General features: G+C 43.4%; 1 protein-coding gene across 2 annotated transcripts in view; it reads right to left on the minus strand.

Annotated features, from left to right (window-relative positions):
• Positions 1-13,141, minus strand: part of NKAIN2 (sodium/potassium transporting ATPase interacting 2) — a gene marked incomplete at both ends in the record, with an annotated part of 576,947 nt that extends 563,806 nt beyond the window's left edge. For both annotated transcript variants that reach the window (XM_082480913.1, XM_082480912.1), the window contains one exon: positions 13,088-13,141. In XM_082480913.1, the coding sequence (XP_082337039.1) occupies positions 13,088-13,141 (54 nt within the window). The remainder of the gene's footprint in view (positions 1-13,087) is intronic.
• Between the last annotated feature and the right edge of the window lie 890 nt (positions 13,142-14,031).

A 14,031-nucleotide genomic window follows, 5' to 3' on the forward strand; every position in this document is an offset into this window, starting at 1 on the left:
AAAAGAAGTGCCAATCAGAAATATTCATGTAAATTTGTAAAACTACTTTTCAGCTCACCATCAGCTCCTGCTGAGACAATTATTGATCAATATTCTGTCAAGTATAACACAATTCTAGAGATTTATTTTCTTTGTCCCTCACCTTAACCTAAGACCTGCTGAATTTCAATTGAAGTAAATAAATCATCTTTACTTTTTGACCTTTTAAAAAATATTCACTAAGCACATTTTATCTCTATCAAATTTGATGTTCTAAAGGGATTCAGGTGGCTGCATTAGCATATTGACCTTATACAAATTCTAGGATAGCTACAACGTAGAGCACAATAGTTTTAGCAGAACGGCATAGTTACCCACCGCTGCACCCTGGACACTTGGGTCTAGGTTGAACCTTACGTAAGAGGCGGCACAAACCCACACCGCTCTAGGAAAGATCTGCACAATTAGGAAGACTGAATTGGCAGGGATCACATCATTCATCAAGATGGGTTCCTCACAAACACGAGTTGACACTTACATGCAAATGCTCCTGGAAGATTATCCACCCTTTCTCACAAGCATGGCTCAGCACTCTCCTCTCAACAAACGTCACATCTTCAAAATAAAAGGTGTAAAAGCTCTAAGCTACGAGGCTCCGCTAAAGAAGATCAGAGACAACCCGGCACCAGTCTCAGGTCTCTGCATGAGCACAAGCCTTCTCCTCCACCTTCCTGCTGGATTACGTGGGTGAGAAATTGATGCAATTCACTGTGGAATCATTTAACGCTGAAAAAATGTGGGCAACTCAGTGGCCATCGCTGCGTTGGGATAAGAATGGTACCACCATGGCTCAGCCTCCCGGATCCCACCATTCACAGCTTACATGGAGGATATTGAGTATGCGCTTGTCAGTCTCCCCCAGACCCCAGTCACAGCTGGGCACTACCAACACAGGGAGACATCTACGACAGCAGAGAAAACCTTGTCCTAAATCATGCAGGTGGGCCTGGGGCGCAGAGAGTAGAATCAAGTTCTCCTGAAATCCCAAGAGGTTAAAATACAAGGTTTGAATATCTCATGTATTCCGGTTATGACAGACATACCTTCCAAACTCCCTCAGAGAGGGACTGTTCTAAAGTCCTCTTCTGGCACTTGTTGGTATCACCAGTCTTCACTTTTACAGAGAATTAAAACATTGGGGGGCTTTGATGGTTTGGTTGGGTTTTTTTTAAGTTTACCACTGACTGTGATGCTATTCCGCACTTCTCTTATCGCCTGACCAGCCCACCTGTGAGGGCAAATGAACACCTCCCACCTCCCCGAGCCATTTTTATTGAATGTGTCCATACTCGCGCTGAACATCAGAGCAGGTAGGACCTTCAGTGCGGTCATTCTCCAGAGATCTCAAACTGAAAGGTAACAGGGAACTTACTATAAACGCAGGTTTTCTAATTAATATAAAAACATACTAGCAGCGTGTGAAAAGCCAGCTATTTTTAAATGCTATAATCATAAAGTGAAATGTCAAATATTAACTGTTCAATCCATTCATCACTGTAGCTTTGTATAACTGTCTTGTCTTAAATTAGTAGGAAACTGTCTGGAATAGATGCTGCAGTTTTAAGCCTAATAGTTTTCATCTTCCAAAAAAAGTCACGGCTTGTGCTCACCCAGAAATCCAATTAGTCACCCCAAATACTGCAGAACTCCTAATTTACTCAAATTTTGAAAAGCAAACAAAACACAGCAACAAAAGAGAAACCTACATGAACACAGAGGCATGGGCTTACATTCCCTAAGCCACTCCATGCAGATCTCAGCTGAGAGAAGCAAGTGCTTAAGGAGGTACACACGCAACTCACTACAATAGCTAAAATGCCGAGAGATGCTCCTTGAGAATGTGCTCTTGGGCTTGGCATGGCCAACAAACCTTGTTCATCGCAAACAGTTTTCTCTGGCTGAGTTTACATTAGCTCTTAATGGCGTTATGATGGCACTGTGCCACTTCTATATTCTTCCTTGTTCCAAATTTGTTTGGTAGGGCAGGGTAGATGGTTGGACTCGATGATCCCAGGGTTCTCTTCCAACCTAGACAATTCTATGATTCTATGAAACCGGTCCAGTTCTCCGCAGAAGTGACAACACAGCCAAAGCACCAGCACCGCACCCGAGGATCTGCTGGTCATGTCTTTTTTTAATCCCGACGGACTTAGAGAGAGACCGAGGAGTTGCCATAAAATGCTTACAACTTGGAAATATCCCCTACACACCAGTGTTCCTTGAGGCTGCCCTCAGTTGATGGGGCCCTGAATATCTGGCCTTCGAGTGAAGGCACTCAGCGTGATCTGACAGACTCAGCTGTTGTGCATTCAGACAGTGCCTTTCTTACTCACCTGTTACAAGGGCCAAGTAATAATTGCTGGAAGTTCAAAGCCTCCTTACAGGCACTGCACTCTGAGCAAGCATGTGAATACTCCCAGCTTCATTCCTGGTTGTATGCCTGCGTCAATGAGCTGAAACCATGAGAGCTCCGGCATCCCCCATCGCTGTAACGCAGAGGAGGGCTACGCTCGTAACTTCTGTTGTCGTCAGTGGTAGTTACGTATATGTGCTGGGCAGAGAGGAGCAGCTGTCCTCTAATAAGGCACCAGTCATGACAAATACAAGACTGACATGGGACCCACATAATTGTCTTTGTAAGCACACTGCAAAGCAAGAATGATTGCAAATGCCAGGAACCAGAAAAGAAAGTCAACATTCTCCCCTCTCTTTTTTTATTTCAATTCGCAAAGAACAGCACATTTCTGCAGTGAATAGAGCTTACTAAACCAGCTGCCTTTTGTTATTGTCCTTGTGCCTATCTGTGATATTATACAACAGATACCACTTTATCAGTGCCCATAAATAACTTTTATTACGCATCTAAAAAAGCACAGTTTAGCACGAGGCAGAACAGACACCATCTCTTCCAGCGGTTGAGGCCAAAAACTTTCTTCTGTACCAGGCATTACGACCCTACCCACCAAAGACCGCCATTACTAGGTGTACTGCTAAATGCTGCATCCAGCTTGTTGCGGTTTTCCCTCCGCACTCAGGAAAGCCAGCCTGATAAAATCCAAGGCAACAAACAAAGCCAGTCTGATAAAATCCAAGACAATGAACTCTGGTTGCAGGATACACCGAAGCCCATGTCTTATGTTAACACTACCAGTGCCATCATCTGGCTTGTCACCCGCTGCTGCCTGCGACTGCTACCAGTGGCAAAGAAAATAAAAGCTAACTGGCCTCGGGGGTGTGAGATGGGTGCGGCCAAGAACTTCAAAATAAATTTTTAAAAAACCCCAAACAAATAAAAAAAGGGTAAATCAACTTTATAGCTAATGGCAAAAAATAACAACCATATTTTCCAGTCTTTTTTTCAGACAAGCCTCTTGTTCTTTCACATTCCTTTAGCTGCCGATGTTTTCATTTGTTTTACTGTCATTTGCTCTGCCAATTTGAACAGTGACGTAATGACATATGACTGCCTGATATTCAGCGGTACTCACAGCACCTTTGTCACTGGTGGCTCAAGTGCACAATGAACAGTATCTTGAGTTTAATGTATTTGTGGCTTTGTGATGGCAGCAATGACACACAACAGGCCTTTTTCTGCTTTTGTTTCTGTGCTCTGTAATAGAACAGCCTGCCGCAGAGACTCTGACCAGAGAATAATGAAAAATGCTGGGCCATTGTTGGCCATGGCAAAAATTTGCAAACTTCACATTTTGTTTAATTATTGAAGAATGGCTTTTCAAAGATCCACGCATTGTTCTAAAGAGACATTGTAGCATCTATCTTCCTTTCCTCACAAAAGCTTTTTATCTTCAAACGAGAAGAATATACTTGTTCAGGGCCAATTAGTCGTCCATCTACGAGGGAGTTTAAAGGAAATTTTAATTAGTAAATTGACCCCTGGTGTGAGTCACCTGAAAGGAATTACATCATTTCCTATGACAGTTAAGCTTCCTTACACAAATATTAGTCAGTACCTTAGACTCAAGACCCTCTGTCTCTTAATACTATCTCGTTCATGTAGACCAATTCCATTCACTGCTGTGGAATCACTCAGAAACAACAAATGTTATTCAAGAGAAACAGGGGCAACCCATCTGACCCTCGTTCTAGGCCCCTAGCACAACTTCCATTCATCCAGAAGAAAAGTTATGCATCAGTCATGTTTACTCTGCCTAAATTCTACCAAAAAAAAAAGTTTCACAGTCTATCCTCTCTTGTTTAGTACAGAGATACCATCAAAGATGAGCAGGCTTAACTGTATAATGAAGTAAATAAAGGTGCAGACAGAAGAGAGGGTGGAGTTTCGTTCCCAACTGGGCAGCAACTCAAAGACCCCTATAACGTCAATGGAAAGAGGCAGCCACCTCCAGAAGGTGGTTCTGGGCCTATTCATTACACGCTTAAATGAGATAGCATGAATCTCTTCCCCATCAGCTGCAAATGGTCCTGCATTTTTGCCTTCTGAAAGGTGACATGATGTATAAATATGACAGGCATCATCATTTCAACATGCCTCCCAGAAATAACAGAATTAAACTCATATGCTGTCTTCTGTAGAAAACTCGACTAATGAGAATTCCTTCATAAGAAAAGAAGGGTGGAGAGACCAGACCTCAATCTGTTACGGTATGAATATAGGATATGACAGACTTTTCCTATTCCCATTCACATAACTGGTAACTTGCCAGTTAGATGTAGCTGGCGACTTGTCACTAGAGATGCAGCCAAACATCCCAATTGAGAAAAAAAATCAGAAAGAAAATCCCAAGCCCCGACGTTAGAAAGCTATTATTTCAAAGAGCATAGGAAAATCTGAGATTCGTTTTTGACATATAAGTGGTACTTTTACTGATTTTTAGCAATCAGTACAATAATCAGCATTTCTTATATACCTTACATCATTATGTAGGCAGCAGAGAAGCAAGTTTGTGTATAAAAGGTAAATCTGAGCCTCAAATGAAAGACATTTCAAGGTATCCAGACCTATGTAAACATTTAAGTGGGAATCAGCAGAGCCCTAAACTTATAAACATTTCTCATAAGTTATGTATGAATTAAAATCAAGTTTTTATTAAAAATGCATAAGTATGATCTGCGGTGAATAGAACTATTAGCTATGCATGTTTACTTTTTAGTGAACACAGAAATCAGTAATTTTTCTTCTAAATGTCATTTCTATCAGAGGGTTATAGAATGATAAGATTCTGAAACAATTCCCAGATGCCACCCAGCTGGTACATATATATCTGGGGAGAGGGAACAAAATAACAAACTGTGACATGTTTATTTGCCACAGGGGCAAGAAAATGTCATTTCAACTATTGTGTCCATTCTACTTTACAAGTCAGGTAGCACTCAACAGCCCCTCTCTTTCATTCACCATAATGAAAAAATAAATGAATATTAATCTGGATGACAAACTATTTCATGCTTTAAAATTACTGTGTTTTCAGCATACTCTTTATGATCACACACTATTTACGGTGGTCCCTGTCGTCCTTACTCCTGTTGGAAGCTACAGAAAATCCCGTAAAAAACCAAAGCGAGCATAAATGGGTTTTCTCCGTTTGATTTTAGCATATTGTTTTAGAGGATATTAAGGGACGTAAGCACAAAAGCTGACATTGCTCTGGTGAAACCAGGCTCCTTAGTTTCAATCTGCAGTCAACAAAGACACAAATACTTTTCCAAAACAGCATTTCTCAATCTGTAGATCACAGCCACCCTTAAAATCAAAAAGTCCTCAGTAAAATGAGTAGTGAAAACGCAAGAGGGAGGAAAGTATAAATAATAAGTACTATGGACGGAATACCAGCATACAATGGGTCGGTGATTTCTTCTCTTCCTGCCCCTCCCAAAAATTCTACTTCAGCTGAAGGACCATTTTACTTGACACAACTCTAAAGGGAAGTTTGGGCAAGAAACAAACTTAAGGCCCCTGAAGGAATCCCTCTTCTGGGCACAGAGGAGCCTAGAGAGATTATTCTGCTTTAGCCAGACCGTCGATACCCATGCCCCCAACCAAATATGAAAATACTCACTATCGTTATTCTCTGCTAAATGCCACTTAAATTCAGAACCATAAATAAATCTTGTAGAAATTCAAGATTTCTGACACATCTTTTCTCATTGGGCATGGCCGTCTCTTCTGGCATTCTACACCCAGGATAATCTCTTGAGCTCAGCGGAACCAGTTTGGAGTGTATGGGGATACCTAGGGAGTTCACTGGGCACTGACACCAACCTCCAGAGCAGACACTGGCTGAATCTCGCCAGTCCCTAAGCCCAGGGAAGTTTCTCAAAACTTCATGCTAACTCAAACTAGCTGTTGAGACCCATGTATGATTAGATGCACCAGAACATTGCGAAGACCTCAAATGGATTTAGATTCTTTCCTGGAACAAGTCACCAAGTCCTCGTTTACAAACCTCATCTGCTGCACTTGCATCGTATACATTCCCACAGCTCAGCCTGGGACAGTAAAGTCACTACCAGCTTAAAAATTCATATTTCTGCTTTGAACCATTCTGCAATGGAGCCCCTTCCTTTCTGTTGACTACAGAATATGAGATTTTTCTCCACTGACCACAGACTGACTACAGAGAGTTTTTACTGTCTTTTTAAAATGCTTACTTAGTGCTTTTTGCAAAGAAACAGAAAAAGAAAAAAAAAAAAAAGGCACCCTGCTGCTCATCACTCAAGGTGCTAGCTCAAATCTCTGTCAATATGAAATTAATTCCTACTGTCAAAGATTTGCCTCATGGCTATACAAGAAGAGTAACTTCGCTAGATATTCTGGGTCCCTACATTCAGGTAGTTTATTCAACTCCTCTCAATCTATTTAAACCTTTCCCTCCTACCCACCATCACAGTATCTGAATGTTGAGTCTGCCCACTGAACTCTAAAGAAGTTCAGCTTCAAAAAGCAGTGAATTAAACTTGCTATTCAGCTGGTCTGAAATCTTTTACCTCTGTAACTTAGAACAACATACTCTGCTTTTCTTGAAGTGTGTGATTGGTTATTCACAGTTATTATTCGTTCACACTTGTATGAAAAATAATACTGTACCATTCATAGCGAACGTCAAGCCACTAAAATTAAGTGACATAATGGACCATTACCTCTGACATCTGTTTTTTGTATGCATCACTATTTTTGATCTCAAGTTACCAGAAAAAAACAGTTTGGTTATGAATCCAGGTATTTTATCTCAAAAGCGGAATAGAAAAAGTGTGTTTACTTTTCTACCCAGGTCTCACTTAAACCCCAAAAGGTTACTAGATATTTCTTTCATAGCAACAAAAGCTGTTAGCTCTCTGAATTCATGACCAAGTTCTTGTATTACATATTCCCAGCAACGCCTCAAAACCTACTCCTTAGTATTATACAATAGCTTTCAAACATACGTCTGCTGAAAGTCTGCTGTTCACAGGACTGTTTCCTTTTCATTCCTAGTAGGATCACAATCTTTTTTTGATACCATGAAACCAAGACTTTCACTGTCTTTCCTATGAAAATTGAAACAAACCAAGAAGCAGAACTTTAAAGAAGGCACAGACACAAGTTGTTGACATAGTCACAATTTCAAAGGCAGTACTTAAATGTAAGTAGTATCCAAAACACAGAAACCAATTCTTTCTACTCTCTTTCTAGATTGATAAACCAACAGATCCACAGGCTGAGAGCAGTAACAATATCACTTTCCATTCCACGTGGAAAGCCCACTTCTTTGATTCCCCTTTTGCTAGCAGAAAACGTAGAAACATGTACATGTCATCAGAATTTTCCATTGCAGACACTCCTCTCCTAAAGCTGCTATTGAAAAACATTGGCAACAGCGACAATGAAACACAATTAAAGCACGCACGCAAAAAGGAAAAACAACCCTCCCCAAAACTCAGCAACTAAAAAGCGAACACCAAAAATTTCACTACCACTTCCCCACAGCAAAAGTGGAAAAAAAAAAAAAAAAAAAAAAAAAAAACCAAACACACTACATACACTAGTTATGTGGTTTGGTGTGCTATTGGAAAGATGATATGATGATATGATGATGATATGCATGCTGTAAGAGCCTATATTAACAAAAAGATGTTCTTTAGTACTTTAGTACATAAAACTGCAGAGTAGCTGATCCTAGGGAGTATCTGGTGTGACAGGGAGTATCTGGTGCGAATGCCTTCACTTTGCTCAGAGGAACCGCAGCTGTAATCTGGCAAATGTCACTCCCCGAAGGTCCAGAGACAATTCAACCTGCAAACTGTTAAACCAGGAGTTTTTCCCCAAGCAAGGATATTCGTCGTATTAAACTGTGCTAAACCTTGTGATATAGACTAGAACTTGCCATGATCACCATTCCTGAAGTGTCTGAACGAGCACAAGAATGTTTGCTGTTCATGCTTAAAAAAGGCAACCCAAAACTTCACAGGACCGATCACTAAAGCAGACTTTCTCCTCTAAGAGCCACGCTTTGTTACATGTACCGTTGTTTCATAAGGCATGTGAGACTTGCAAGAGAACAGGACGCTCTTTAGTCTTCTATCATGTGTGTAATATAGACATCGGAAGAAGTCACTGAAGACACAGGGTACATACTACTTCCCAGTCTGTACACAACTCATTGCCTGGGTTTGAGTGGTTCCACCACTTTGCCACAGATCAAATATGTGCCTTCGTGTGCAACAAGGTAACTCAGTATGTGTTTACAGACATTGGTATCGCAGGTAAGTATAGAAATTATATCAGCTGATACAGTTTTTGAATTTACGAATTTTTTGAATTATGAATAAGGTATTTGAATTTTCTCTTTACTCACATTATTCATTTGTGGAAAAGCCCAAAACAAGGACACACCCATACAAGCTGTTAGCATTTCGATCAGTTTTTCCATTAGCAAAGAAAAAGATTGGGCTTATGTTAGCCAAAGCAACCAAATCTGGGTGCTTTTGTCGTTCTGCTTGGCCACAATGACACACTTGGCCAGTGGCTTCAGCCAGAATTTTAACTGGAAGAAGTCGCACAGAGATTCAACCAAGTTGTGTGTTGGTGTGCTTATGCCCAAAAAGGCAAGGTGTTAGTGAGACAAAAGAGAGACTGCAAACGTCATACATCGATGCCTGTGAAAGACACTGATTTTCAGAAATTGGGGAGCCTGCACCCATTATAGTCCATGCTTCTTTAGAACATCAGACTGAATATCCCAGCATCAGTAGCTGAACCCTGATATACAGGCAGCTTGTTTACAAATTGTATGTAGTTTTTAATATTTAGCCAGAATATCCGAACTGTGTCACAATTTACTTAAAAAAGGGGGGAAAAAAGAGAACAGGCAACATGTATGAGAAGAATTATATAAATAAATCCAGATGGAAACTGAGAGAAGGCAATACAAAGGCTGAATTATCTGCCATCTAAGCAGCCTTGGGACTATGGCGATCTTTGCCTTATTGTTTTTATCCGTCAGGCAATGATTTCTGGAGACCTCAAGTTTCCTTATGAAATGTTGTCCTTTCTCATCACCGCATTTGGGAAGACAGCTTCCAAGTTGAAAACATAGAGTACTTTTTACTGTTCTGCCACTGCTCCAAGTTTTCCAAAGCAGCAACAGAGGACACGTAAAAATTTTCCAACTGGTTTCCATGGGGGTCCTGAAGCCTTCCAGAACGCGCTGAACCAACAATGATGTTGGCAGTTTCACCTTTGCTGCTCTTGCTATTAAAAAGTCTAAGCAACAAGATAGTAGTGTTACCGATGTAAGCTATTAATAGAAAAGGAGACACCCAAAAATAAAAAGGTTTAAAGGACAAAACGCAATAGCAGAGATTTCTTTCAATGAAGCTGAGATGGTTGACATTCAACAAAAACCATCAGAGCCCCTAATGCCCAGGGTTCTCTTCAGAAGGACAAAGGGCAAGAAAGACCAAAATGACGATCTTTAAAAAATGAAAAGATATTTTAAGATAATTAGCTTTGTACACAGAAGGCAATGCCTTGTTCCTACCATCAGCAAAATTAGCTCTTACTTGCTGTTAATTCATCTCATTGGCTACAAAGGCAGAGGAAAATGAGCTGTCAAAGGTTGTTTTCCATAGTACAAATGAGAGCACAAACAGGAAGGTATATGTATGTTAATAAGCAGGGGAGCAATGATCAGTATGCCCTTGAGGTGAGAAACATTCCTTGAGCTTTCTGATAATCTGATGGTACATTATGTTGCCTTAGCTATAAGCATTTAAAATGTGTTTATGAAAATAATTCTGCTTGCGCAGGGTCTCTCAAGTTGATGTAGTTCTACTCCTGCACCAGTATTTGAAACAACCACTTTTTTTTTTTTTTGCCTATTTGTGGACACTTACGTCATCTACATTTGTACAATATGCAACAAATTCTCTATTGAACTGCAGTATTCCTCAATATTTATTGTACAGTGCCTACAAAGACCAATTATATCACCACACCCTAGCTCTGCAGATGGAAGAAAATATTTTCATTAAAAAATGGAAGAACCTATTTATAAACTTTTTTCCTCAAACAAAAGTATATTTTCTACTTCAAACACGATCACTTTAAAACTGAAACCCAGGCATCAGTAATAAAAGATCTTCATGCTAAAAGTTTTATGCATTTTTTTTTAAATACGGTTATCACCGTAGAAATGCTTCCCACGCCCATCTACTCACGCCAGATAACTTCTTCATCCCCTGTTTATGATTTACATCTGCATTAACATGGCTGCTAATTCGAGGATGAATCCTGACATCATTTGCTCCTTTAAGTAGCCTTTACCTAAGATGCAGTGACAACTGATCAATCACCCATAGGCCTACTTAGGAGAGTTAAGTCTCCTTGACTGAAAACTCATGACCTGTTCCCACCTGATGGTGTATGGCGCATGAAGGAATACGACGAGTGATTTTAATAAAGTACAAAGAGATCATTTTTTCCATTCCCAACTACTTTTTCCCACATAAATGATTATTCCTGCTTTGAACCTATCTAAATATCATTACATGGGATAAGTGTGATTCAGAGGTTTCTGTTGCTGCTAGCCCGTCCTTTTCTTGCTCACTAAAAATCTCCAAGTTTGCTTTCAGTTTATGAGAATATGTTAAAAGTTCACTTAAGCTATTCCAGAATACAGTATTTGCCTTTTGAAATATGTGTTTGACACTGTAGTTTACAACCACTTTTAAATAGCTTACAGTAATGATAGAATTCTACATGAGCTTACCTGCTCAGCCACCTGCTGATACATTCCTACAGGGCATTTCTGTTGATGTTTTTACTATGAGTTTTGTATGTATTTTTGTCACGGTGAGTTGGCAAATACGTTTTCTTTCACAGACTTTCAAAACAATAATAATTTAAACACATTCCATAGTTATCATAACCTCCTGTCTGTTGAATGCATTAATAAAAAAATAACCTTTTATCTGTAAAAGGTACAATTTAAACCATCTTTGTCCCCTTTACAAAAAAAAAAAAAAAAAAAAAAGGAAAAGTATGCTTCTGAAACTTAAATGGGTCTGAAGAACTTCAGTGATTAATTTTATGTTTCCAAATTGCTGGAAAAGGTTACATTCCTACCATTCCACTCAAGATTCACTACTTCTATTCAAGATTCTTTTTTTAGACAGTCTGCATGAATAAATCACATCTGATAAAATACATCCAGCTACAAAGAATCAGATAACTTATGTGGTGAACAGCATATACAAATAAAATGTTTTCCAGAATACAAAAGGATTAAGGGTTGATTGCAACAGATAGGAAGACCACAGGCATCTTGAATTTCTGATCTGCTAACACATCTTCCTTTTTCTATGTACTGTTTTACCGATTTTGGTCCCTGAAATATACCGGGCTTTTTCTTCTGGAGTTCTCTTAGTACCTGTCTGCAGGAGAGGAATTGGCGACAATGCCGGTTGCTATTGATACCGACTAACACTTTCTCAGCAAAACTATTCAGTAAGAGGCAGAGGGATGGAGTAACATGAATTATTTCCTTCCTGCTATAAGGTTAACCGCTTAACAAAGGTGCTTCCAGCACCTGTTCTGCCAGCACATCAACACTTGATCTAATGAAAATAAGAAATGGGGCATACTGCGTCGATGGGTCTTTAGCAGTGTGTCCCTGCATCCAAATCCATAGGAATTCTATACATCGTGTATCCAATTTGGTAACAATAAAATAATCCATGGATCTATTACAGAAAGGGACATTTCTTATAGTTTCTTAACTTTAAACACAGTCACTTTTAAGGTGCCACAATACAATTGCACAGCCTAACCTTCTTGATAAGCAGATCTATTTTTAGGCAGTGTCTTTGTTATTGTATCTCAGCGCCTACTTTTTAAACTCAGTCTACTTTCGCCGGTAGCTGAGCTTACAAGTGCTGCCACACGTCTCCTCTACAGGTAAGGATAAATATATAATCGTTTTAGTTCTGTACCAACATAACAATACAGTGTTAGCATACACTGCCCAATAAGTCTGAAAGAACAAAAATAAATAATATTAATTAAAAAAAAAAGAAAAAAGATGCACATATGCAGAAAAGCTCAGGCAGAACAACTTCACACACACACACACCTGTACGGGGAACTGCTGGCAAGCCGCGCATCACCCCTGACACGGCTCTACCCGAGGCCAGCCGAACGCCGGCCTGCCCGAGGAAACCGGGCACCGAGTTGAGCCAACGCCGGGGGAAACAGCCCCCGACTTTATTAACTCCGCCGAGCGCCCACCGCAGCCTCCCTGCCACAAACCTTCCGCCAAAACTACCTGTAACGCAGCCCGCGTTGTTTCCCACCCCGCTATCTCACGCCTCTCCCCATCCCGACCCCCACCGCCCCCTCCCCGCCCAAACCGCGGGTGCTGCCCCCCGGTCTCCCCCCCCCCCCCCGGGGCTCCCTCTCCGGGCAGCGGGGGGGAGCCGCCCCACCGCCCCTTCCTTCCCTCCCTCCTTCCCCTCCCTCTCTCCATCCCTCCCTCCCTCCCTCCCTCCCGCCGCCTTCCCCCCTCCGCGGGCCGCCCCCGCCGCCACTCACCAGCTGCGCGCCGCACACCGCCACCAGCGTGCACCGGCCGCTGCAATAGCCCATGGCTCCCGGCACCCCGCGCCGCCGTCCCGCGCCGCGCCCACTCAGGCGGCGGGAGAGCACCGCCCGGCCGCCGCCCGGCTCCCGCCTGCCGCCGCCGGCGCGCCCCAGCCCGGGACCCGCATGGGGGCGCGCCCGACGCCCGCTCGCCCGCCCGCCCGCCCGCCCTAGCCGCGGCCGCAGCGCCCGCCGCCTCGGCGGCCGCCGGCAGCGGGGCCGGCCGCCCCCGCGGAGGGCGGCAGCGCCGGGGGTGGCGGAGTGAGGGCGGCGGCAGGTGCCTGCAGGAGCAGCCGCGCTCTGCCGCGCAGCCCCAGAGGCATCTGGGCTTCAAAGTTTGCCCCCTCAACTCCGCTCGCAAACCATCCGGGCTCGCAGCCGTCTGCGGCGGGGGGAGGCGGGGGGGGGGGGGAGGAGGGGAGGAGGGAGGGAGGGAGGGAGGGACGGACGGATGGGGAGGCGAGGCGAGGCGAGGCAGGCGGCGGCGCTGAGCTCTGTTCACGCTCGGAGAGCGGCTTCCCTCTTGCCCACGGCACAGCCGCTACCCCCCGCACCCACCCCCTCCTTCCTCCTCCCCCTCATCCTCTTCTTCCTCCCGGGAGGGCTCAGGCAGGGAAAACCCCTCGCCTGGGGCGGTGCGGCGCAGCGCAGCGGCGGGGACGGCCGCCGCTTTGTCTGCGCGGGTGCGGCGGGGGCGGCTTCGCCCCCCGCGGGCGCCTTTGTCTCGGCGGGACACCGCTCCGCGCACACCCCTCCCGGAGCTCCTCCGCGCCGCGCCGCGCCGCACCGCACCGCACCGCAGCCCCGCGGCCGCCCAGGCACAGCCCCTCCGCGGGGAGGGAAGGGGGGGAGCGGCGAAGCGGAGCACGGCGCGGCCCGCAGCCCCGTCGGGGCAG

Source organism: Vanellus vanellus (assembly GCF_965231255.1).
Source record: "Vanellus vanellus genome assembly, chromosome: 3".
NCBI lineage: Eukaryota > Metazoa > Chordata > Aves > Charadriiformes > Charadriidae > Vanellus > Vanellus vanellus.